The sequence below is a fragment of the Tinamus guttatus genome, unplaced genomic scaffold (assembly GCF_059628265.1).
Source record: "Tinamus guttatus ecotype Peru unplaced genomic scaffold, ASM5962826v1 Tinamus_guttatus_pri_ptg000415l, whole genome shotgun sequence".
NCBI lineage: Eukaryota > Metazoa > Chordata > Aves > Tinamiformes > Tinamidae > Tinamus > Tinamus guttatus.
The window spans coordinates 75,508-100,835 of NW_028288949.1; the positions used below are offsets into that span (position 1 = coordinate 75,508).

Below are 25,328 nucleotides of genomic sequence, written 5' to 3' on the forward strand. Positions count from 1 at the left end.
TGAGGTCAGTGGGAAGCTGGAATACGCTAGAAATTCAGGACTGAGCCCAAAGCACGTGTTCTGTCATGTTCTAAAGCTTTTCTTCTTCTTCTTCTTTAATAATAGATTTTATACTTTTTAATACAGAGGTGAAATTCATCAGTTTCATAATGTCATCTGTCAAACATTTGGTTTATGCAGTCATCCATTTCTTGAGAGAGCAGAGTCAGATGGATACTTTCACTCTGGATGAACAGGAAAGCTTGGAAGGTAAGTGATAAAGGTGATAATATGTAGACGTGTAGGCACTATATATATGGACATTAGAATCCATGCTGCATGTTCTGAAAGAAACTGGAATATTATCTGTGAATATGATCAAGATATTTCTATTTCTGAGATTATATATAAAGTCTAAAACTTCTCTCTCTCTTAAAGATGTTAGACAGCTGTTAAAATTTGTACAAACTTATTTCTGAGCAACAGATATTTTGTGTCACATTAAGGTAGGGAATGACAAAATATAAACTATGAAAATGATTCAGATACGTCTCCCCCAATTTTTTGCCAGATGATTCTTGTTTCATATTACTTTTATGTTTGGTTTCTTTCTATGTTTTTATGTTTTGGCATCTGTGAACAAAACACAGAACACACCATTCCTGTGAAGAGCAATTTTGGCCAGGGGAAGAGCGAAACAGTAAAAAATGAACAACCGTATATTGGTTTTAGAATATGGGGAAAAACCTCCTGTTTTGTACTTACAAGAATTAAATGTAATTCATGAGGGGAAGCTAAGAGACCTTTAGAATAAGAAAAATAAATACCTTGCAGCACTTTTTTCACATGAATAGTGATTCCGAAGGGCCAAAATATTCACTATTTTCAGCATGGTATAATAGAAGATATAGCCACAGAAAGAGGGACTTCTGTGTCTGTTCTTCTGCCAGCAGAATAGGTGAAGACACTCTTTCATTAACCTCTGTAATTTTGTAGTGCCAATTTTTCATTCATATTTGCTGTCATTCCTTTCCCCTGATTCCTAGAGACTTCTTGGGGACTCATAATCACAACATGGAATTAAGCAAAAGAAGAAAAAAAAAGATTCTTAATTTCAAAATTGGCTTTTATATCAAATGTTTGAAAGACCTGTGCACTGTTTCAAGCAAGCAGCCTTTGGTGGTTTGACCTCACAGGAGGAGGGATTGGAAGTTAAAGGAAGGCTAGGACCAGTGGTGCAATAAACAGTATCCAGGCAGATGACCACTAAGTTATGTGAAACTTGAGGAATGGGGTGTGGACCTTCCAGAAGCAAGGCAGCAAGTCCTGCTGCTCTGAAGTATACACGTTAAAAGATAAAACCAAAATCTTCTTCTTTCCAGTGTCTATTGGTTTTACAGTGCAGTTGTTCACTAATGTAAGCGAGAAAGAAGCATGTGTGGGACGCTGTTCAAAGGAAATTGCACAGATTTAGTTTTACATCACAATCTGGAATATTTGTACATATGAAAAGTGATAGACAATTATGAATTTAACCTATATCAGTATTTGATGATGTTCCTGCTCACATGATGAAAGACAGCAGTGTTTTTACAAATCAAATGAAAGATGAAGTATATTCCTTTTGTTTTTATAAAACTGATAAACATTGATGGGTTGTGATGTTAGCTGATTTACTTGTCTCAGGGCAGCTTTAGCCAATGATTGTACAAAAGAATCTACAATTTAAAGACCAAATCAACAATTTTCTGACCAGAAAGTGTGCTTAAATAGTGATGTAAAATTTAGCATTTTAATACAGATATGAATTCCTAATTTTAGAGCTTCATCCTGCCAAAAACTTGGTACCATATGCTCTGTGTTAGAGGATCAGAAACAAGCATTTGAAATAATTGATTCATTTTAGCTGTGCAAAATATCTTTACTGCATATGGAATAACCATAGCCCAAATCCCACTCATTGAAGTGGTCAGTGCCAGATGGAGATATATAGGATAAAAAAAATGACTGATGTTGTTATCATCTTGTTTTTTGCAAAAGGATAAAACACTGTATGATTAAATATCTGTGCCAAGAGGTAATTTAAATTGATACCATTCCCTAAGAAACAACAACAAAAAAAAATCCCTAGAACATTGCAAATTGAGTCTTTATCAAAATTGAGGTCTGTCATGCATTTGAACCTTATTTATATTGATAACCTGCATTTTTGGTGTATAAGATGGTGTCAATGATGGGTTAAATTTCTTCTAGGAATGTTGTTGTGCTTGCATGCTGAGCAAAAATGCATTAATTTAAGAAAGCAGAGTAACCACAAGGCAGACCGGAGAGGTAATATATTCCCCTACAGTTCAGGCTCTAGGATAGACGTATAGATCTCTGGTAGTTCATTTTCAACCCTGTGGTACAAATTAGCAAGTTTACTTTCATGCTAAATTTACATTCATGCCTTTAATTTCAGGCAGTCTATTTAAATGGCAGTTGTTTCCCTTCCCTTTTTACAGCTTTTATATATATATATTTTTATGTGTATGGCACCTATTGCTTTGGGATCAAAGCAGAAACTCCTCAAAAGCTGCACAGGAGTGTGATTCTTTCTATGTACTGATTTGAATTTCCCTAAGGTAATATTTCCAGAACAGTGGGATGTACCTTTCAGACCAGGGATGCAGGTAATTCTTGCATTGGGGAAATTTTATGTGTAAGATGAAGCAAGATGACATGGCTAACAGTGCTGTACTTTGGTGATGGGGTGGTGAGGGACTGGCTTTTCACACAAAGACAAATCTTCACTACTTTCTTGGGGCCATGGTTTTACTGCAATACATGAAAACAGGGTAGTTACCGATCTTTTTAACAATCTGAAACAGGGTTTAAAAAAGCTTAAGCTTTTGTTTTAACTTGGGAAAGAATGGACTCCAGTGTAATGCACCGAAGACCTTTTATTGAGCATGAGACAAAACTTATATACTGTACTATACCGGATACAATACCTTATTTGTCTACAAGTATGGGAAACACAGTTACTAAATAAACCAATAATCTAAAGGCTTATATTAAAACTATCCAATCAGCTTCTTGGTCACGTAGCAGCTGTACAGTTGCTTTTGCTTTGTCTGCTGATAGAACATCTGCACTGCCGTCCTTGATGTTGGTTATCTACTAACAAGACGTCCTGTACTACGGCCCTTGAAGCAGGCCTCCACAAGCTTTGGCCTTGTTTTTATTTTTACATGCATGTTAACCAGTGATTGCTGTGCTATAATAGTTCCAACCTACTAGATTTACCCCATAAGGGCTCTAAGTTTTGTTATACCTGTGATGGACTATAAGGAGTCAGTGTTCTATTTTTCAGTTAAAGGAGACAAGTAAGAGTTCACTTTAACAACTAATTATTTCATGGAAATGTCTACCAGTAGTAATGATATATTCAGTATTACTTTGTTTAAGCAAAATTTAATCAGTATCGCACTTTGCAAAAATCTCCTTAATGATAAAGAGTTGATGCCACAGACTTAATGCCTTGAGAAAGAAAAAGGATGAGGATGTATTTTAAATGTATACAAAATTTAAAATGAGGTGAGGCATTCAGGAAAGTGAACACCTCCAGGTGAATATAAGTTTGAGGGAATGATTGTTCAGTATATGATAGGTACTGCCTTCCTCTTAAGTCTAAAAAGGATAAACTAGGTATCTAATTTCACTGACTTTGACAGGCTTTATGAGAAGTACTATTAATGTATATGCCATAATTCAGAATAATCAATGCTCACTTTACTATAATTACTGGATGACAAGTTGACCATGAGGCAGCAGTGTGCCCTCGTGGCCAAGAAGGCCAATGGGATCCTCGGGTGCATTAAGAAGAGCGTCTCCAGCAGGTCGAGGGAGGTGATCCTGCCCCTCTACTCAGCCCTGGTGAGGCCACATCTGGAGTATTGTGTCCAGTTCTGGGCCCCACAGTACAGGAGGGATGTGGAGCTTCTGGAGACAGTCCAGCGCAGGGCTACAAGGATGATCAGGGGCCTGGAACATCTGCCCTGTGAGGAGAGGCTGAGGGAGCTGGGCCTGTTCAGCCTGGAGAAGAGAAGGCTGAGAGAGGATCTAATCAGTGTCTATAAGTACCTCAAGGGAGGCAGTGAGGAGGATGGTGCTGGCCTCTTCTCAGTGGTGGCCACCGACAGAACTAGAGGTAATGGCCACAAATTGAAGCATCAAAAGTTCCACAGGAACTTAAGGAAAAATTTCTTAACAGTGAGGGTGGCAGAGCGCTGGAACAGGCTGCCCAGAGAGGTTGTGGAGTCTTCTTCTCTGGAGATCTTCCAAACCCGCCTGGATGCCACCCTGTGCTCTAGGTGACCCTGCGTGTGCGAGGGGGCTGGACTAGATGACCTCTAGAGGTCCCTTCCAACCTTAACGATTCTATGATTCTAATTAAGTTTTCCTATATATCAGTTTAGAGACAAGAAACAAAAGAATTTAACCCAGGTCTGTCAGTGTTCTTAATTTTGAGCCTGGCAAAATGATAAATTTTTACAACTTATAGATCACAGGAGCAAGTTATATGTAGACATAAGTTTTGTTTTATACTCGTCTTTTTCTACATCCCTTCTATTGTATACAAACAAAAGATTTAAAAAAAATCTTCCAAGTTTTGCTATTTATTTTGAAAGTGTACTTTTTTTGCCTTTCCAAAGAAAACAAGCCCCTGATATTTGACTTTTTGTTAATTCTCAATAACCTTATATTTCTAATTTTGGATCAGCATTCAGGTTTATTATATGCAAATAAACATTCAAATTATATGTAATTCAAGCTAAATTTCAACATTCAGTTTTTAATGATACCTGATTTGAATTGAGGGTTCCTACTCCTGGTTATCTCTAGTTCAGACTAAGAGGTTCAATCTGTGAAATAAAATGTGACATAAGATTGATGTTTCTGAATGCACCTGGGCTTTCTAAAGAGCCTTCTCTGTTACTTTTCAGTTTAGATGATACACCTTAAAAAAATGCTTCTAGAGACTCCAATTATAGCAGTTTTTTTCCTATAATCTTAAAATATTAAAATTAACAATATATGTTTATATATAAAAATATAATAGATACGCTCACATATTTTTACATAAGAATTGACAAATGGTGATTAAAACTTCTCTTGAGGAATTTGGGTCTGCTTTTTTCAGAATTGCTCATTTAAGAAAAGTAGTGAATGGTCTGAGAGGGCCGCTTAATCTTTAACAACAGAACATGCGAGAGGATGTTATAAATATATTTTTGTACTATAGAGGCTTGTGATTGATGAAGCATTTTGCTAATAAAAATGGCTTCAAAATAATATATTTTGCTTCAAAAAAGAGTAGTTGTGTGTAATTTGCACTTATTCTTTACATTAAAGATGAGCCATTTTCTTCTAACCATTATATTATGCCACACAAGTGGCTTGAGGATCCGCTGTGGTGTTTGCGGCACATGTATAGTTATGTATGGTGATGCTTTTTATGTACTCATATTTTTATATTAAAAAAGACAGATCAAATGATTGAGAAAATTGAAATGGCTTTTAACTGATTCAAGATGCTATGTATAGATTTTGTATAGCTTCTGCTCTTATCTAGCAAGTCAGCTCTGTGGGCATCAGGTAGCCTCTGCTTGTTTCAGGATATGTGTTCCAAAGAGCTGCTCTTACTAGCTCACTATGGAAGTGAATCACAGCTTTATAAATAAATTAATGAAATTACACTGCTATTGAAAAACAGGTGACTTTTTTTTTTTTTTTTTTTTTTTCCTCCCCTCTCTTGCAAGTTGCAATCCAATGCCTGGAGACTGTTTTTAAGATTAGCCTGGAAGATGCTCATCTTGCACCTCCACAACATTTGATAGAGATGTTCACAAACTCTTTTCATAGGGTAAGCATTGAATTTAGATTCTAGACTCTGCCAATATGTGATAAGATTTCATAATGTGTTCACAACCTTAAAGTGCTGTGTAGGTCAAAACAGTGTGGAAACTTTAGGAAAACATGAAAAAAAGTGAAATTACCATAGAAACTAGCAGAATGAGAATCTTTTGGGATGGTAGGAGGAATTAATTTCAGTCAGGCAAGGACAATTCCATATAGAATATTGCTAAACAGTGGATGTCTCATTCTCACTTGAAGAATTTTATCCCTCAGTTACAGTTGAACATTTTGCCATTCCCAAGATAATTGGGACAATTCTGGAAAGTGCTTGAGGTCATTCACAGTTTTCTGATGCTTATGATTCCGATGTGGAAATAATTGAGTCATTTCATTTTTAAAAAGGGGCCATGAACACTAAACTTAAAATGTGAATTTTTTAAATGCAGACTAAAAAATTACATTATATAGGAGTGCCTAGTACAGGAAGCACAGGAACCACCAGGTGGCAAAGAAAAGCGCAAGTAAGAAAACCAACACTGTAGAAACAAATCATTCATCTCTTCCCCTTGGATTGCTTAAAACATATGATGAGCTATGCGTTTCTTTAGTAGTGGAAAGAACACTCTCTCTTTTAAGAATGTGCTAGTCTTTCATGCTTCCTGTGCATTACAGAAAATCTAATTAATTGTTTATATAATGGCCTAACAATTCTTTGCAGGACGAAAGAAGTCTTTTTAATGTAATGAAGCCATATATTTGAATTACTCCCCTACCTTTTCTTTTTTTAAATGCACAGAATGACATGCTGCCTCTCTCAGATTCTTTACCAGAGGATGTTGAAAAGGCTGACCAGCTGAAGGATGAAGGTTTGTAATTACTAAAGAAATAAACATGTTATGCTTTTATTGACTCTTGGGGATATTGAGATGTTTGGATTATTATGGATAGTGATAATATAGCAGCTGGACAGCACATTACACACACAAACTTGAGCTTATATTCTTTGGTGACTATCATGTTGTAAAATGGGTAAATGATGTGCTCTATCTGAGATTTAAGAAAGTGTAATCTGTTCTCTGCCTTGCTGCTTATTGCTCAGGAGATTGTTAAAAACTAATAGATAATGCATGAAGTCCAAATCGGCATTCTTGAGTAGTAGAAGCTTTAAAGAATTAATATAATTGTTCATTATATTATGGCTTTTTCTAGCACTTTATTATGGACCAGAAATTCTGAGTTTTGATGGCTGCTTATGGTGAGAAATTCTACATCCAAATCATTTCAGGCTGTCTGTGCTAAACATGCCCTTCATCATCTTGATGACTAAACTATGTGAGAGCTGTACGGAAGTGGGTCTTATATGCTGCTTGGGTTTTGTTTTAATTTTGTTTAACATGACCATGCTATATGGGTAGCTGGAGACAAGTTGTTGGGAGATGCGAGAAGATCAGGTCAAAAGGGTTTTACTGCAGTATGAGGTTTGCAGAGATGCATAGACTGATAAATCTAAATTACAATGGAGGTGTCGTGGTTGAATTCCTATAGAACCACTTCTCAACAAACTGGTCTTTCCTTAACAGCAGAAATTACCTAGCAAGTGTAAAAATGGAAAGATGAGAAGGGGAAAGTTTGTGGTGGACTGCGCTGTACAGAACAAACATTACTTTTATTTGCATTATATCCTGCCAATTCTATTTAAAAGAATACATTTTGAAAAAGCGAACTCATAGCTGTCTTATTGGATGTTATAGTGACTCTTCTGCTTTGATACATAGCACTGTATCTTTTAACTGCTTAAGAGCTTTCTGTAATTTATTTCAGGTAACAATCACATGAAAGAAGAAAATTACATTGCTGCAGTGGATTGTTATACAAAAGCTATAGAACTGGATCCAAACAATGCAGTCTATTACTGCAACAGGTAAAAAAAAAAATGCACCCCTTTCATTCATCAGACTTCATGAACATAATATTAAAGATAAATTATTAAGTAAATCAAAATAACTTGAGGCTAAAAATGCCTGCTGTTCAGGAACGTGTTAAATTTGTAAGAGTTCTATCTATCTAAAGATAAGAATCTTTATCAGAAACACTTGAGATCAGGTTTTTGTCATTCCAAGTCTGTTAGAAGTAAGAGCCTTTCTATTTTTCTAGTGTTTCAGTGGATCATCCACCTTTTCTTTCTCTCACAGTATTGATTTTTCCTTGAAAAAGTCATGAGTAAAGCACTTGGGGGACTTTCCAGTGCAGTTTAAGTATTCAGTGTCTTTATGTAGGACCTGTTGAAAAAGCGACAAGACTATGTTATTGTAGCTTCATAGTGTAATCAGTTCTTCACCCTACTACCAATATGGGAACAGATGAAGTCTGGCAGAGCATGTTATCCCAAGAGCCGGGAACATTCACATTCAGCTTTACTGTCCTGAAGGTCAGTATAGGAATATAGACAGTATAGCCTGTGAGACCTCCTGGAAGTGATCTCTCTCTAGACAGCCGCTGTAGAGCTTCTCTGCTCTGTTCAGTACATCTGTTATTAGAAGGATTTATGAACTTCAGTGCAGTTAATCTGGCCTTGCGGCACTGTACCTCGTGGATTTTTCTGTTCTCTTGAGCTATGCTTCATCGAGTTGTTTGCAGCAAATACAAGTGATGATTCAGTGTTTAGTGACAAGCACAGAGACAGGGGATTCACAGTTTACTAATATTATATTAAATATTCAAGACAGTTCAAAATGTAAATCACTCTTTTCCTTAAGAAAACTGATCACATAAGTGATTTTAGTTTTTAAATGGCTATATATGATTCCAAAGCCTCCTAAAATCAGTAGAAGTTTCTTAAGTAGAATGTGCTTATGCACCAAATCTGTAATTGTCAAGAGAAGAAATACTTCACTGTTTGTGCAACATCATCACATGCTAAATGGGTGAGGACCAAAATTCATCGTGATGTCAGAGCGCCCTGTATTGTATGTACAAAGTTACTTAAAAGAAGGACACTCAGTTATTTGGGATTTTGTGTGGTGCAGTGTCCAGATAAAAATAGACCTTGTTCTTAGGCTAGTTTGGAATCAGTGGAGAGTTACTGTATTCAACGGTATTGCTTTTTATTTATAGCAGTGAGAAGAAGACAAAGCTGAGATCACTCAAAGTTTTAACTGATCATATAAATTATCTGCCAACATGGATTAAACAGTTTTGGTTCAAACAAATGCAAGACTAAGCATTGTCTCTGGTTTTATCCATACATCTTCACTGACATTTGTGAAGCTGGACAGGTATTTGGAAGATAAATAGTCCTATTCAGAAAGCATTTTAATCAGTCAGGCAAAATGTGCAATTCAGAGGGTATTATGAGAGAGAGGAGGAAACATAATGATGATCTCTGTCATATTTAGCATCTAATAAAAGAGAAAAATGTTTCATGAAGTATAAATGTCTTTGACAATTAGTTATGTCTCTCTAGTATAGAGACACGATTATATTTTAGTAATTCAGACATTGCTAAGAAATGCTATCCTCATTTAGGTGGAAGCATGAGTTGCCTCTAGGGAATAACTGTGTTCCTGTAACAGGAATATGGCTTTCAGTGGAAAGTTGCTAGTTCCTTTATAATCATTATCCGGAAGCCAGTTTTGGCAAGCAAGTGGAACAGCTGTTGCTCAAGGAAACTTTAGCGGTTCTGATGTCTCAGAAAAAGAGCAGTGAAAAATGAGGGCATCCTTTGAATGTTATGAAATGGCAATAAAAGTATGCTTCTTGCTGGAAAAGGGCAATTATATAAAATACCTCTGTTTAAATAATGATTTTATGTATGTGAGAGTTTAAATTCTTGTAACAGGTTTTGTGGTGTATTTTGTGCATAGTCATGTGCTGGTTCTAAAACAATTTCTTAGCATTACTTATCCTTTGTGTCCTTAAAGAGGAGCCTGTGTTCGCCAAAACTTGCGATGTACTTAGGCACATACTTAATTCAGGACGCTTGCATCTCCTGGTGAATTAAGGAGAGCCGAGGCATTTTTTGTATAACAAATGAAAAGTCAGAAAAAATAAACATTCTGTTGCTTTATGACAAAGTTCTCTTCCTTCCCTCTCCCCTTTCTTTTAGGGCTGCTGCTCAAAGTAAGCTTAACAAGTACAGTGAAGCAATAAAGGATTGTAAGAGAGCCATAGAAATAGATCCTAAATACAGCAAAGCATATGGGAGAATGGGGTAAGCTAATATAAATCTGAGTAGACACTGAGGACCAAGTGTAAATATCATAGGTTTTCTGAAATCAGTGGAGTTGTGTTGTTTTAGTGCAGCTGACAGTTTTAGCCTGAGTGTGTTGCAATTCGCTTAAAATGATACTATGGGGCTATCAGCTTTAAGGTTTTTGGAGGCTGTTGATCATAGCAATTTCATATCAGTTTTAGTCAGTTTGCATTTTTTTTTTTTCCAACTTGCCAACTTTGCAACCAACCAACTTTTAATTTAGGAAGTCAAGATCTACTTTTGTTTGTTTTTGTGGGTGTTTTATAGTTGTTTGTTTGTTTGCCTCCTACCTCATCATAAAGTAATGAGAATTCTACTGTTGGAATGAGTCTAGTTTGCTCATGATGCTGATAAAAATAGGACTGAAGCTGGGGCTCCTAATTTTACTCCTAACAGGAGTAAAGCCTTAATTTTCCTGTGCAATGACTCTTACGAAGCAGTTTTTTTTTTATTAAGTAAGACTATGCTATATCTCATTAGTAACCTCTCTAAATCATGTCTGAGAGATTAACAGTATTAGCACTTAATCAGACCCACTGCTTAAAGGGATATCTCAAATTATAATGCCAGGAATATACTCCTGAATTGAATATCTATTTGAGTGAAGGGCTGTTCTGTTTCAATTCATGTAGCTTTGCATTTTCAATAATCAAAGATATTGTGAGGGTCTGGGCTGAACAGTGCCTTAGACTTTTGGCTCTTGAGGTTATGCCTATACCAGTAAATTAAAAAATGCTTGGGTTTGTTCTTGGGAGTCAGCTGGCACCAAGTGGTCCATGTTCATGTATTATTAAGTTTTGCTAGTTTGCAGTATGGAGTGGCCGAATTCAAAGTGCCTATTGCTAAATTGCCTTGGCCTGTGTTAACTTCCGAACTATATCCCAGAATTGTTGGGATAATGCTAGTTGGCCTGGGACAAAACAGTGCCAGGGGCCATTTTCCTAAGAGTTAAGATAATGGAATTCTATTACCTGAAAATCTTCCCTCACAGAGTTTATTTTACTAGTACTGATGTAACCTGTTTGGCTTTGAGATGGTGGAACCCTTGTTAGTTGTTTAGCCCTCTTTGCTTTTGCTGTATGGAGACACAATCTAGAGATTTCAGTGAGATGGAGAGAAACCACAGGCTGATTTAATTGGAAATTGGAGGTTATTTTAGAGTTTTGGATGTAAGACCAGCGTGCTTTTTGATGGACAGTGTAAGTGGGATCAAGTTTATCTTGTTTGATAGGCTGATAAATTGTTGTTACAATAGGGGATGTATTTTGCGCTGCAGGCTGTTGCTTAACCCGGTAAATGGAGATGATAATAAAACTTGCATAAGTTGAATGAGGAAACAGTGCCTGTTTAGTAATATCTAAAAAGAAACAAGTGCAGAAGCCACCATCTCAACAAAAAGTTCTGTGAGAAGGTCATGTTTGCCTATTGCATTACACAGATGTTTCAGTTTTTCTGAGGATTTGACAGAAGCTCAGGAGGTGTGGATAAAAAAAGCAGAGGTGCCGCAGAAATTGCGGAGATGGGAGTCAGGCAGACAGTTCAGCAGGTGCCTCCACCATGACCAGGGAGAGCCCTTGTCTAGCTGGGCAGTGGGCCTGGAACTGTGAGCAAAGAAACTGGTGTCTGCTATTCTGACTTGTGCTGTGTTCCAAGAAGCAGGATTTTACATATTTTCTTTTGAAATAAGCATAATTGCATCTCAGAAATACCTGGCTGTATTTCTCTCCAATCAGAAACAATTATTTTGGCAAATTAATGAGCCAAAAGAGAGAATGTTGTTGGAGGGCAACTATGTTAAGGGAGAAAACATGAAAGTTGCATGGGTTCCTTCAGGAGTGCAATGAGTTTTATTGATATATTTCAATATATCAATGACAGTGTTTGTGATCCCTGAAGGTAATGACTGGGACTGATGCCAGTGACACAGGAGCTCTCTTGCCTGGGGTAAAGGCTCAGGGCTGGTGGCCGGTGCAGGATTCTCACCTGCTCTCTGTAGCTCACATGTAGTCAGGGGAGTGGAGCATTGAGTAGCTCCATGTAGGTTATACAGGATTTCCAGAGCATGGGGGAAAACTTCAGAAAAGCTCTGCGGTCTGTCTGAATTGAATAGACAGCAGAAGACAAAATTGGACCTGCAACCAGATGAGCTTCTGGAATAGCTCAAAGAAAGATAATGTTTTAAATGTGGTACATAATCAAACTTGAAAACAAGTATTTTTTTCAAAAATAGTAGATAATCCATCTTGTGCTTTCTTGAGCTGCAGGAGAAAAATTGTTTTTGAACCATTAAGCAAGTTTCCTTGGCACAAGGATTCCTTCCAGAGGCTTAGAGATGATGCTACTATCCCATATAACCATTAGGCAAGCTGTGGAGGGAGAATCTTGCACTGACTCTATGACAAAAGGTTGGCAGGATGGAACTTGTGGTTTCTGTATTGGCCTCCTTGAAGCTGCAGAACTAACGGGAAGAGCATCCTTCACCTTGCTGACCAGTGTGTCCTTCTGAATGATCTCTCGGGTCAGAACAACTGGAGGAAATGCTGAGGGGAATTCAGAGCTCATATAAATGGTCGGAGGTGCTGGGTCTGGCTTGTGCTCTCAGACTAGGTCAGGATGTGCCAAAAATTGAACGAATCCCCCGTATATGTGAAACAGACAATGCAGGATGAGGCCTTCAGGAATCCTCTGCTCTGCAAAAATAAACGCTTCACTAAGCAGTAGTAGTATGATAGCAAGTCTTGCTTTAACTTTGTGCTGAAGATCAAAATTAGTTGTGAGATAGTGTTTTACTTAGAGCAGAAAATGTCAGTATCACTATCTTTTGGTGCTGATTTATGTTCCAGCCCGGCTTTTTTTTTTTATTTCACATTAGGTTGGCTCTGACCTCAGTGAATAAATATGAAGAAGCAATTACCAGTTACCAAAAAGCACTCGATCTTGATCCAGAAAATGACTCTTACAAGTCAAATTTGAAAATAGCAGAACAGAAACTAAGAGACATGTCCAGTCCTGTAAGTTAGCTCTGCATCTGTTTATTTACAGTGGTTACAGCTTACAGGGATTTTGTAGGCAAATTAATTATCAAATGTAATTTGTTTCTAGACTAGGACTGGACTGAGTTTTGACATGGCAAGCTTGATAAACAATCCTGCCTTCATTAGTATGGTGAGTGTATTTTAAGCTTTGCATTATATATTTTTACAACTGAATATTTGACAGCTCTTGTTCAAGAAGTGATTTAAATGCTTGCAATTGTTTCATTATACTATATTTAAACTTTTCTAGGTGATTTTATACCGACACTAGAAAGTGAAACTTACATTTCCTCTAATGCTTGTGTGATTTCCAGTTGGTTCTATCATACTTGTTATCAAAAATACATATAGAACATTTCAACCAGTGCTTCAGCATGCAAAAGCCCTACCTGAGAGCTGTGGTTTAGGATTCCAGCTAGCAGAGATGGCAAGCAGGGAAGAAGCAGCGAGCGAGTTCTGCAGGGGCATTAGGGATTGAGTGCACCGAACTCCATGTACCACTTTGCTGGCCACGTGACTTATTTAGTCAGTCTGCATCTGTCTAGAGTCAAAAATATATTTTTCCATATGAAGCTAACTATGGGGCAGGAATATTTGTACCCTTTCAGAAGATGTGTGGCAAAGAAAGTAGAGCAGAGGGTATTCAGTTAGGAATGAACGTGGTGGGGTTTTTGCTGTGTGGGGTTTTTTTGTGTTTTTTTTTTAATTATTATTATTATTATTATTTTTTTATTATTGACTTACTCTCTGACCTTGAGAAAATTACTTCTGGCCACCACTTGGTGCCCAAACCTAGTTGTTGACAATGATGGAGAGAATAAAAAGATTAATTTGGCATTTTATATTCAGCTGTAGACTAGAGAAGACAGCCAATTCACCTTGGAGAGGTTTCATGGAAATGTCTTTTGATCAGTAAAACGAATAGTATGTGTATCTATTCTTGCATTTGATAAGATCAGTGAGTGAGCAGGTAGTTGATTGTGCTTGTTAGTCTTGTGTTCGTGCAGTCATTGATTTCTGTAGGAATTACCATACTAACTTCAAAGCATTGCCTGCTTTATTCTGTAGTAACTGTCCATATGCATTCTTACACTATGGCAAATTAAGTGTAATTTTTGAGGTATCTTAATAATGGCAAATGTATGTATATAAAGTAAGAAAATTTTAACTTTTTAAAAATTTTTAAATAAAATTTCTAAATTTTAAATTTACTATGGAAGATTTGTGTTACCATAAAACCATGATACAAAATAAATCCACAACCTGGTTTATTCTGCTGTATTTTGTTTATGCAGCCACAGCCTCAACAGTTTGTACCTCCTCTAGTAACAATAGCTGTAAAACTAATTTGTATAATCTGGGAACCAATAAAATACAGACCTTTCCTAATAAAGCTCAATAGCAAACATAAAACCCTAGAAGTCTTAAATTTTTATTTTTTAGATTTTAGGGTACTGGGTTTTTGTTTCATGTCTCAGTGTTCTATTTTTCATGTCTAACTCCAAGTAACTGTAATAAATTGAAATCTGTATTTGTTGTCTAAAATATAACAAACTGTGTTGGCTTCATAGCCTAGAAATACTTTTCTGTAATTTTTTTTTTTTTTTTTTTTTTTTTGCTCAGGATCGTATGTCTCTATGCATATAAGTTTAGTTTATAATTTGTAACAAAACATAGGATACAGTTTGTGGGGTTTTTTTCTCATCTTTCTCAATGATACCTAAGTAGTAAATGTATTATAATTTCAGCTATATGTTGTCTATTTTAGGCAGCAAGCCTAATGCAGAATCCTCAAGTTCAACAACTGTAAGTATTAATACAGATTATAATTGAAACAAATGTCTGTAGGGGGTTGAATTAACAGAGAAAAAGTGGATAGTGCTGATATTCTGAAAATGTACTTCTGTGTACTGTAAGTTATTTCCTCCTAGCAGTTTATTTACTCTAAGGGTCCCCACCTACCCCAATGCCAACCTCGTGCTCCCTGTTGCAGGATGTCTGGGATGATGTCAAATGCCATTGGTGGCCCAGCTGCAAGTGTTGGTGGTCTCTCGAATTTGTCCAGCCTGATCCATGCGTAAGTGTTATCAATCACATAATTTTAAATACGATTTTAGAAGCAGTATTTTACATGACCTATTTAGAAGAGTAGGTATCAAAGTAGTTATACTGTGGACTCTCCTCAATGTATGCGTGATTATTATTATTATTAAAACTGAGAAGTCCAAGGCTGACTTACTGCTGCCTTAAGTTGTTTGCTTGCTTAGTGCACTTGAATGCCAGTGGCGGAACTGTGTGCTCAGTTTCACTTTACGGATTTCATGCACTGTTTACTTTCTAAATGCCAATTACTAAAAATGCTACTTTAAACCTTTATGTGCTTCTACATCTTGCTTTCAAATTGCACTGATCAAAGTACAGTAGTATCCCAGATAGATACTATTTTGAAAAGCTACAAATTAGCGAGCACAGATTGCAACACATTCCCAAGATCCTGCCTGCCTGACAGTGCTCTGGCATCCTACCCTGTGAGGGGGAGGGCTGCTCCTTCAGGGAACTTGCTATCTAATAAGGAGAGGAGTGGCTTTTACAACAGTCAGGACCCAGCTCATTTAGAATATGATAAGGATAATCCATCTGGAACACAGTGTGCAAAAACATATGCAATTTGCTTATGTGGCAAGTTCTCTTAACAGTATTCAGTTTCACTTTATTCCAGAATTCTAGCCTGTTTCAAACCAGGTTTTAAGTTTTGCCCTTCCAGGAACATGGTAATTTATAGTTTGCACTATGGGAAGGAGTCCACTCCCTGCAAAACAAGGACTGTTTTGACAGAAGTCGTTTGCTATGCATTTCTCTAAAAATGGTGGCTTTCCTTCAACCTGTGTTGTTTTTCACAGGTGTCTTGGTAACCTCTGCTGCTTGAGCAAATGCAGAAGTTGCACAGGGTCCCATGCCAGGCTAGTCAGGGAGTAATGGATTCTACTTGCTTGCTTTTCCTAATAAACTAGCGTCATGCTTATCTTTTACATAATCTTACCTATTCATTTTATTCTAAGATGCAGTAGTTGAAGAGGTGGATCTGTCCTTATTCCATGCATTCTTATGAGACACGCAGGTGGGCTGCTTTTTACTCAGGACCATCTGCCACAAGTACAAGTTGGCAGCAGCAACTGTACTTCTGCCAAAGTTTATAAAAGGTTGCCCTTCAGGTTCAGGAGACTTTTCCTTAAACAAATACAACAAATTTCAAGAGTCCATTGAAAATAAGGGAGCAAGTAACTGGAGCAATTTTGCTAATATTAGTCTAAGCCAATAGGTTAAAACTTCTTCCTCAGTGTTATCTACTACAAGTAGTAGTCTGAAGGAATGAAGACCATATGATGATCTTATTTGACTAGATAAAGCCCAAGTACCTCAAATGTCATCTTAGTATATAGTATTAATTTTTAGTCTTAGCTTTCTTATGATGCAGCTTTCAGTTGTATCAGGATATCCTGTTTTCTTACAAATGCTGCTTGTCAGGATTTTTTTTTTTTTTTCTCCCCACACGTGTTTTTACATAAAACTGTTCAACACAGGGGGCAGCAGTTTGCACAGCAGATACAGCAGCAGAATCCTGAGCTCATAGAGCAACTGAGAAATCATGTGCGGAGCAGATCATTCAGTGGCAGCACTGAGGAGCATTCCTGACTTAAAGGAGGCCTATAAACTGGCACGGTATATAACCCCCAAATGCATACCATAGTTAGTAGCAAAAGCACCGTTATAACTCTTCTGCTTGAATAGAAGACAGAAAATTCTTTGTGTGTGTTCTGCAAACAAGAATAAATCTGTTAAACAGATCTATTGCACATAACTTGGAACATACCGTTTATGTATAGTTACTCCTCTGAAAACTAACACTACATAGACCAAGTGATTTATTAAAATCCCAACATACCTGTCATTTTCAGTATGTGCATTAGAGTGATCTCTGGAGAGTTTGAGTGAAGGAGTTGTGTGGTGGACTGATAAGCTTGCGTAATAGCTTAATTCTAAGATCCTAGTGTAAAAAGCATATTATGCTGATATGGCTGTATTCCCTCCCAAATGGGCTATTGAAACAATAGATTAATCAGCCCTCTAATGTACGTCTGATATGCCTGATGTAAAGAAGTGTAAGTCAGCGTTGGAGCATAGAGTGTAAAAATTAATGCTTGGAGAACTTGTGTGGTGGGGCTGAAAGAAGCAACATGAAACACTTTTCAACCTCATTTGGCAGGAGGGAGATGATTGCATTCAGGGGAGCACCACAAACTGTGTGGAGAGGAAAACGACCTTGAGGAGGATAATGCACAGAATCCAAAAGGGAACTGATGGGGGGGGGGTGCTGAGCAGTTCTGGAACTCCCTGCTGCCAGGGTACACTTGGCCTGGCAGCCCTGGAGGTCAGCGCCATGGCCCTGTGTGCACAGACATGGCAAACTGTGCTGTGTTCTGTGTGTATGCACTACTTCACATAAGCTTGAAATCTTTAACTGTAATGAGCTAAAACTGGTCCCGTGACTGTACAAATAATTAGTACTGAAAATTTATCCAAAAACTGCCTTAGAAGGAATGATTCTCTATATAATCTCATGTGGTAAATCACTGACTTACGTAAATTAACAATCTAAAGTTTCATTATACACGTGCATCCCAAGTGATGGTTACATGGCCAAGTTAAAGCTTTTCCAGTCTTCAGGATTTCTATCTCCACCCTGGCGTTTCTTGTTTGCCTATTCTTGCTCTTTCAGATCCTACTGCTTTTCTGCATTTTGATTTCATTACCTGTTTTTATTCTACTTGCTATTCCCATTGCTTTCTGCTGCAAGGTACATTTGTTTTTCCTTCAGGGAGATTCCAACCATGCACAACTTAGGTTTTGTGCATCAAAACTTCATCTGAGGAGCCTGCTTTGGCTTCCAAGGCCAAGTGACCGCTGCTGGCAAGGCAGCCTGAGACAAGTACGGGGAGGAGTGACAGCAGAGACTCCCAAAAGGAGGAATACACAGGAACCCCTGGGCCTCGGGCATTTTTATCTGATTCATCATGCAGTCAAATAAAGAACATAGAAGCAAATGCAGAATTGAGGCTGTCAGGTACCTGACTCTTGTAGATGCTAGTTGTTGTAGCTATTGTAGGAGGCTGCAGCTATTGAAACAGGAAGAAAATGGAACTGGATCCAGGGGAAAAATGAGAAAAACAGGAACTCCATAATCTCTGTCGAATAAAAATTTAAATCTTAATAAAATTACTTAACTTTAAAACATTTCATCCAATAATTTGCATAAACTATTCAGCTCTCTTTAAAATGCTGCTTTTTTACTCTTTAGAAATATCTGTAGCCACATTTCTGATGCTATAAGAAATGATTATGTAAAAATTGAATGCCTTTCTAAGTAACTTCTGACTTCATGTATCATGGTAGAGAGAATCCCTAAACCTAGTCCTTTTTTAAAGGTAGTTCAGGCCTGTAATCTCTTCAAGATAACTGCTACTTAAAAAGTTAATTCAGTTGCGGCCTGTTGAGTTTCACTCAAGGGACAGAATACCCTACAGAAAAAAATAGCTATCGAGGTTATAAGGGAGCTACCACTGTTCTATAAACGCAGCTCTGAGGAGAGTGTCGTGGCACGAAGGAGCAGCATCACCCCTAGCACATGCACTTGGCTACATTTCATTTTTTTCTTCTTACTTCTCCCTTCTTTTCCACTGCTTAAAGTGAACTCAAACTTAGATAAGGGGACCCAGCAAACACAGGGTGGAGTGGACAAGGCTTAAGCTGTCATCCTCAGTTCACCCTCACTTTCTAGAAGTAATCCTCATGTAGTCGGCTTTCTATTTCAAACCAGTAGCACTGGCAAGAACCCCTTGATAGTTGCTTAGGAATTGGAGAAATGTTGTAATAAATGACAGCTATGTCTAGGGGTTGTTCTGTCTTTGGTGAATACACTTTTTCCTTCTTGATTTTTATTGTTCATATATACAGCCCTGTTAGCTTACTGTTTTATGGGAGAACTATCCACAAGGAAAGATTGGTTAATTATGCAGCAAAGCACTCTTGAGATCATCTTTATAAAATGGTAATTTCCATTTCACCTACTATAATACTGTCAACTTAACATTTTGCTCCAGTACAGATTCTATGTAACCAGAATATTTACCCCAATTTTGATGGCACTAGCTCACCTTAAGGAAGGTGCTGCAACTGACACAGTACATAACTTGTAAACGTCCTGTTTTCTGTATATTAACAGAAAGGGCTTTATATCCCGAATAAATAAATAAATAAGAAAAATTAGTACCACTAGCTGTCATTCTAGGAGCTTCCATCTGAAGCAAGGCACAGAGGGCCCATTTATGCTTTGATCTCTTTGGCCTTGAATCGGCTAGTTTGTCTCATGAAGTCACATAGTATTTCTTAGTCACAGGGTGAGGAAGGGATCTTTTCCTGTGTAATAACTACACCTTATTTTGCACTAGAGTTTTTCATCGTGGTAGGTCAAGTAATAAACAACAATCCAAGTAAACATAATTTTTATTTGCAACCAATTGCAGTTTATCATTTAACTGAAAAAATGAGTATTTAAACATTTTTGTACTGTTACTGTTCCATCAGCAAATAAGTATGATAATTGTTTAGAGAAGAAAATGTTTTGCACTCTTGAATTGTCAACTCCTGTAACAAGCTTGCATGGAAATATCTTCTAACTGTGTCTGATCAGAAAAACATTCATTAAATATTCAGCATAGAAGTGTTTCAGTTGTATTTTTGCTTATGTAATAATTAAAAAGGCAACTTTTCCATAGTCAAGGTTGCAATTGGTTTTGTTTACAAAAAACCTTTATTAACTGTAATTAATTGTTTTAATTTTTACATAGTAGTTTGCCTGAATACATCACCCATACAGGCAAATTCTTGCTCAGAATGAAACTTCTGAAGGAAACTTCCTGCACTGCTTGAAGGCTACACAGAGCCATAAGTCATCCTGGGAAAATGCAGCTTGACTGCCCTTTCTGTCTCCCCTACCTCCTACTACCCTGTGGTTCTCTCTCCTTTAACTTGTGTCATTTACCTTGGGAACAGATTATAAATAAAGTTATTTACATTTTTTTGTGTGGATAGTTGTTTTTTACTCTCTTCTAGTCTGCTGGTATATCTACAAACAGCTTTTCATGCAAGATTTAACAGGTTTGCATCCTCTTTTTAAATACCTACTATGTGTTTTATTAGATATGAAGGATATGTTTTAGTTCTTGTTTTCTTTTGTTTCCTATGGGCACCTATCCATCCTTTATCCAATTTTTATTTACCCAATATTTTTAAATAGGCTCTGCACTTAATTTTCCCAGATAAAAAAAAAATCTTTAAATACTTCAAAAATTAAGGCTGCTAAATGATAATAGGGCAGCTTAAAAAATGGATGGATCAATGAGTACAATTTTTTATAACTGGATGTGCATAAGTGCTATTTAACAGTGACCCCTTTCTCCATTTTTCTGTATTAAGCGACTACCTTGGGGTGACTGTGGATGTTTCAGCCAAAATACATCTGGGGCTTTTTTCCTGGGGCAAAGTACATTGCAGTACTTAGTTAAGCCTCAGTTCCTCCCTGCTCCTGCTTTGGGGAAGAAACTTGATCCACGACTCACATGAAGCACCCGTGCAGGGCAGCTCTGCTGGCGTAGCCGCCACGCTGAGCTCACGCCTGACACTGCCACGCATGGCCCTGCCTGCTCCCCTGCGTGACAAGGAGTGTCCCTGCCACCTCCTTCACCTTGGAAACCTTGAGATCATTTAAGAGTATTTCAAGGGACTAACACAAGTACAAAATGCTACATTCATAGATGAACAACTTTCCCCACAAGATGATGTTAATACAGTATCGTTTGTCAGAGCTCCTCTTTTTTCAAAGGTTTTATTTTCAATAGATAAAATGTAAACACATCTTTTTAAAAGATTTTAAAACATTCCAAAAATGCTCAGAGAAATTAAACATGTTTATGCTTATAGATATATCGGGTTTCATTTCTTTTTTTTTTTTTAATACACCTTTTAATAATTCAGCTGCAAAGCCATAGAAGGTTGGTCCAAAAAAGCCCAGCAAAAGTATTTATGGAACTTCTTGCTTCAACTTACTTTTTTTGACTTGTGAAGAAACCACACAGACCTGTGCAATGTCATCATACTCATATGTTCTCTTCAAAAATGTGTCTGGAAGTCTTAAGCCAGAGACATTCTAGAAATGAAAAGCATTTATAAAAGTCAATATTAAAAAGAATTGCTAAGTTGATAAAATGGGCATTTTATAACAAAGCTGTGTTATGAAGACTTACTTGCAGTCCCCGCACTGAAGACGATAACGTAAGTGTGAGGTGAAGGGATGAGCTTGGGTGCAGCTTTCCAAGCTGCCTTCCTGAAACTCCACGCCAGTGGATGGAGCTAGTGTTGCACATCTCTAAAACCAGATCCATAGTCCTTTCACTGCTAGAGGAAAGTGGGGAAAAAAAAAAAGAATAAACCTAGATTATTTTTTTTAAGCATTCAAAGACTACAGACATAAAACAGCTTGATTATTACTCACGCTATTTTTAAATCAAGCATTTTAATTTATAAGTAAAAGAAGGCAACTAAAAGTTACTGTGATGTACAGTAATTCAGTTGGACGCAGCTTTATTCAATATATAAGTGTTCTTGTCATGGATTTAACTACACTGGGTAGCATCATACTGCTCCTATTTTGAACAGTCTACAAGACTTTCACAAGAAGCAAAGATAACCAAATACTTTATGCTTAGTCCTTGGCCTTAAATGCTATTTATAATTACATTACTCACATTTCACCCTACAATCCTTTTATAAAGGACTATTGTAGATCAAACGGTGGATAAAGATGTTACAAAAGACCACCTAGACACTGTTCAGCAGGCCTTCTAGCAGTGCTGCAGAATTAGTAGCAAGGTCAGAATAGATTAAAAACAACATCATTTATCAAGTTAGCTGTAATTTAAAATAGATATATAAACACTAATTTAATATAAGAATTAAGATTATTTATGATTTAAATGTGGGGTTTATCTTATGTGATCTTGCAGCCAGTTCCATGAACTTCCAACTACCCACTTGGCTTCCAGAGAAAAATGATATTGGCAGATAATGATGATTGCTAGAATTTTAAAAAATTACCCCAAAAGCTACCATTTTACTCCATAAGTTCTAAAAAGATTTACTCCAAAAATCATCAGTTTGGTGCTGCTACAACTCATAGAAAAGATCAGGTTTTAATTCTTTCAGGACCAAGCACTGAAAAATTAAACCAAACAGCCACAACTTACCCGCTCGGAAAAAAGCACAAGAATCACCTGACATCATTACCTGCAATTTGTCATTTTACATGTAACGTCAAAAGGTTGTTCCAAATTTACAGTGTCTGGTATCATCTCCAGAGAAAGCCTCACATCGCCGTAATCGGGAGCCTGGCAAGGAAAAAGAAGGCAGATGTCTCAAATGCTGCCCAGCAAAGTGAAAATTTCACTACTCAAGATCTCATCTACTGCAACAGCCTTAGTGGAAGGGTCTGCACACCCAGAGAGGCTGCCCAAGAAGACCAAATTTCATTCTAAGAGCTCCCTATTAAGCGCAGTACATAGGCAACAACACAGGTTAGTTGCCCTGCATTAGCCCTTGTGCCTTAGAAAAGGCACCGTTGACTCTCCTGGCCAGCTCAGTTCTCTCAGCCTTTGTCAAAACAATTAATTGCCACTGGTTAAAATGGTGCTTGATATGAACATTTGCCAACTATCAAATTTTGTCACAAGCCAAAACACATGCTACATGGTTTACTAACAAACCTATGGTAGAAAACTCTAATTGCTACCAATTCACCCTGGTTCAAGCCAGTGAGTCTAACCAGTCAGCACTAGAAAAAGACAAAACATTTTCAGTTGTATGAGATGACAGGAGGGAACCTACTCCAATTCTCTAAACAAGAGGTAACTTGATATAATATTGTGTCATCCCGAACATGTTCTGGGGCGTTTGCTTTGGACGAGCTCCAGCCTAGTCCTGAGCCAGACACCTGCTCCAAGGGGGACACCCTTGGCACACTGTGGACAGGAGCACCCAGTTGAACGGCCCTCCCAGTCTGCGGAGCCCAACACCACCCCACAAAGAGGCTGCAAGCCCGGCAAGGGGGCATGATCCCATTTTTGTTTGACCAGTGTGTTCCTGATCTGCACTCAAGTGATGATACAGAGACCCAGTATAGGAAAAATTACAGGCCTGCTAAGTGAAACAAGTTAGAGAGCTAGTAAATGAAGGAAAATTATGGCAGGTGAAGAGGTCTAGAGCTAAAATAATGGGGCAACACTTACTTACAATATCAGGAGAAGAGAAGAGGGAGCTGCCTCGCATCTCAAAGGAAAAGAGCAATGCTAAGGGAGGGAAAACCTGTCTTAAGAGGGATGCTAGAAAAGGTCAGCTGGAAATGAGCTTTAAGTACCAGAAGTTTTAAGGAGAAGGAGTACTTCAATCTTTAAGGTGGACAATTTCCAATCTGATGATTTCTAATCTCTGTAAAAAGATACCTGCCATCTAAATTAAAACCAGAGACATTTTAGTAACTTAGCTGTAAATTTCCATTATCCACAGTTTCCATGCCTGGTTACAACTTCACATGATTGATTTCCCTACAAAACTGCTTAATTTTCTAGACAATTTAAAGGGAAGAGCGTAAGAGCAAGAGCAAGCATGGGAGAGAGAGGATGCCAAGAGAGAGAACCCAATTGCAAGTTTTGTCAACTAAGTTACAATCATCACAACAGTTTTACTTCTTTTCTCTCTTTCACTATCATTGATTCAAAAGACGATGCAAGTCAAACAACTCAGTAATTACAACTTACAACCTGTGAACAATCTATAAATCTACCAGATGAGAATAAATTGAACTGAAAATTGTGTATCTGAGAGATAAATAGTATTATACTGTGCAAAAATATTGTTTTGTTCAAATATGCTTGTGTAAGTCCATGAATCAGGAGGCAGCAGAGTTTTGTGTCAAGTTAGCACAATTAAAGAAGCTCTTTTGTTGGTCCTCCTTAGTTTGCTTCCAGATGCTATTCAACAAGTCAATTTTCTTCTAATCAACATATTTTGTTGCACAGATTTCTTGACTCTGGCACTCAAATGCCAGACTAATTTCAATGGATGCCCAAGTTAAAGACTTACCATTCTTTGGAGCTGGCTAGTTTGCAACCTTCCTCCTTTACCCAGATTCGTTTTCCATATGATGTCTAGTTTCCCAATCACTGTTACACCTTTTATTACTCCAGCTTTCTCTGCAAATTCTTGCTTTGGCTTTAAGCAGGATAAATACTGATGTGTATCCATAGGCTGTAAATAAGTCCTTGAGCCAAAAGTAGATGCTCTTAAAAAAAAAAAAAAAAAAAACTCCAAGAAATTTGTTTTAAAGTAATTTTTAAGAGGACATTAAAAAAAAAGAATGCAACTTTCGCCTGCAATTTACTACATTTGTGATACTTTATTCATGATAAAACACATTTTATATACTTTTGACAAGAACCATACTATTTTCTAAAATCGCCATAGCCTTTTTCATTAGATCAAACCACAGACCTTTAGGTTTTTGCCTTCAAGACTAATAGGTCACCCAGTATCTTCAGCAACCCTTAGTTTGGAGCTTTTTTCCACCACATTGTTCTTTACTCTCCACTTTTTGCCAATCTCTTTGCCAGCCTTGATAAGGCCTTTTCAGACGCTGAGAGTCCACACTGTGACAGCAAACACCAAGGGGAATGTGAGCCTCTGATGCAGGAGGGCATCTCATACACTGCACTCTTTAATTCTCAATATACAATAGCAACTCATTCTACATCTCAGGAAATCTCAGAGAACCTCTCTCAATGTTACCAGCCTATGCTCTGATTCAGGACAAGAAACATGAGAGGCAGATGAGTATTTGGCACTTCATAAGAACATTGCTCCACTAGGCTAGAGCTGAATGTGTGCATGGGCGGGGAAAAGAGAAGATTTGCACTGCAGCCCATTACAGCAGCATCAAAATTTTACCTCCTCTGAAAAAAAAAATGAAAAAAAAATGAAAAAAAAAATGAAAAAAA

At 37.5% G+C, this 25,328-nt stretch overlaps 1 protein-coding gene across 1 annotated transcript; it reads left to right on the top strand.

Moving 5' to 3' along the window:
• Positions 1–128: 128 nt before the first annotated feature.
• Positions 129–17,230, top strand: LOC104567989 (small glutamine-rich tetratricopeptide repeat-containing protein beta). The gene is made up of 10 exons (XM_010214867.2): positions 129–249; positions 5,784–5,887; positions 6,677–6,746; positions 7,702–7,801; positions 9,986–10,090; positions 13,005–13,143; positions 13,235–13,297; positions 14,936–14,973; positions 15,161–15,244; positions 16,749–17,230. The coding sequence occupies exons 1-10, from the start codon at positions 150–152 to the stop codon at positions 16,858–16,860; spliced, it is 915 nt and encodes a 304-aa protein (XP_010213169.2). The 5' UTR covers positions 129–149; the 3' UTR covers positions 16,861–17,230.
• Positions 17,231–25,328: the final 8,098 nt, after the last annotated feature.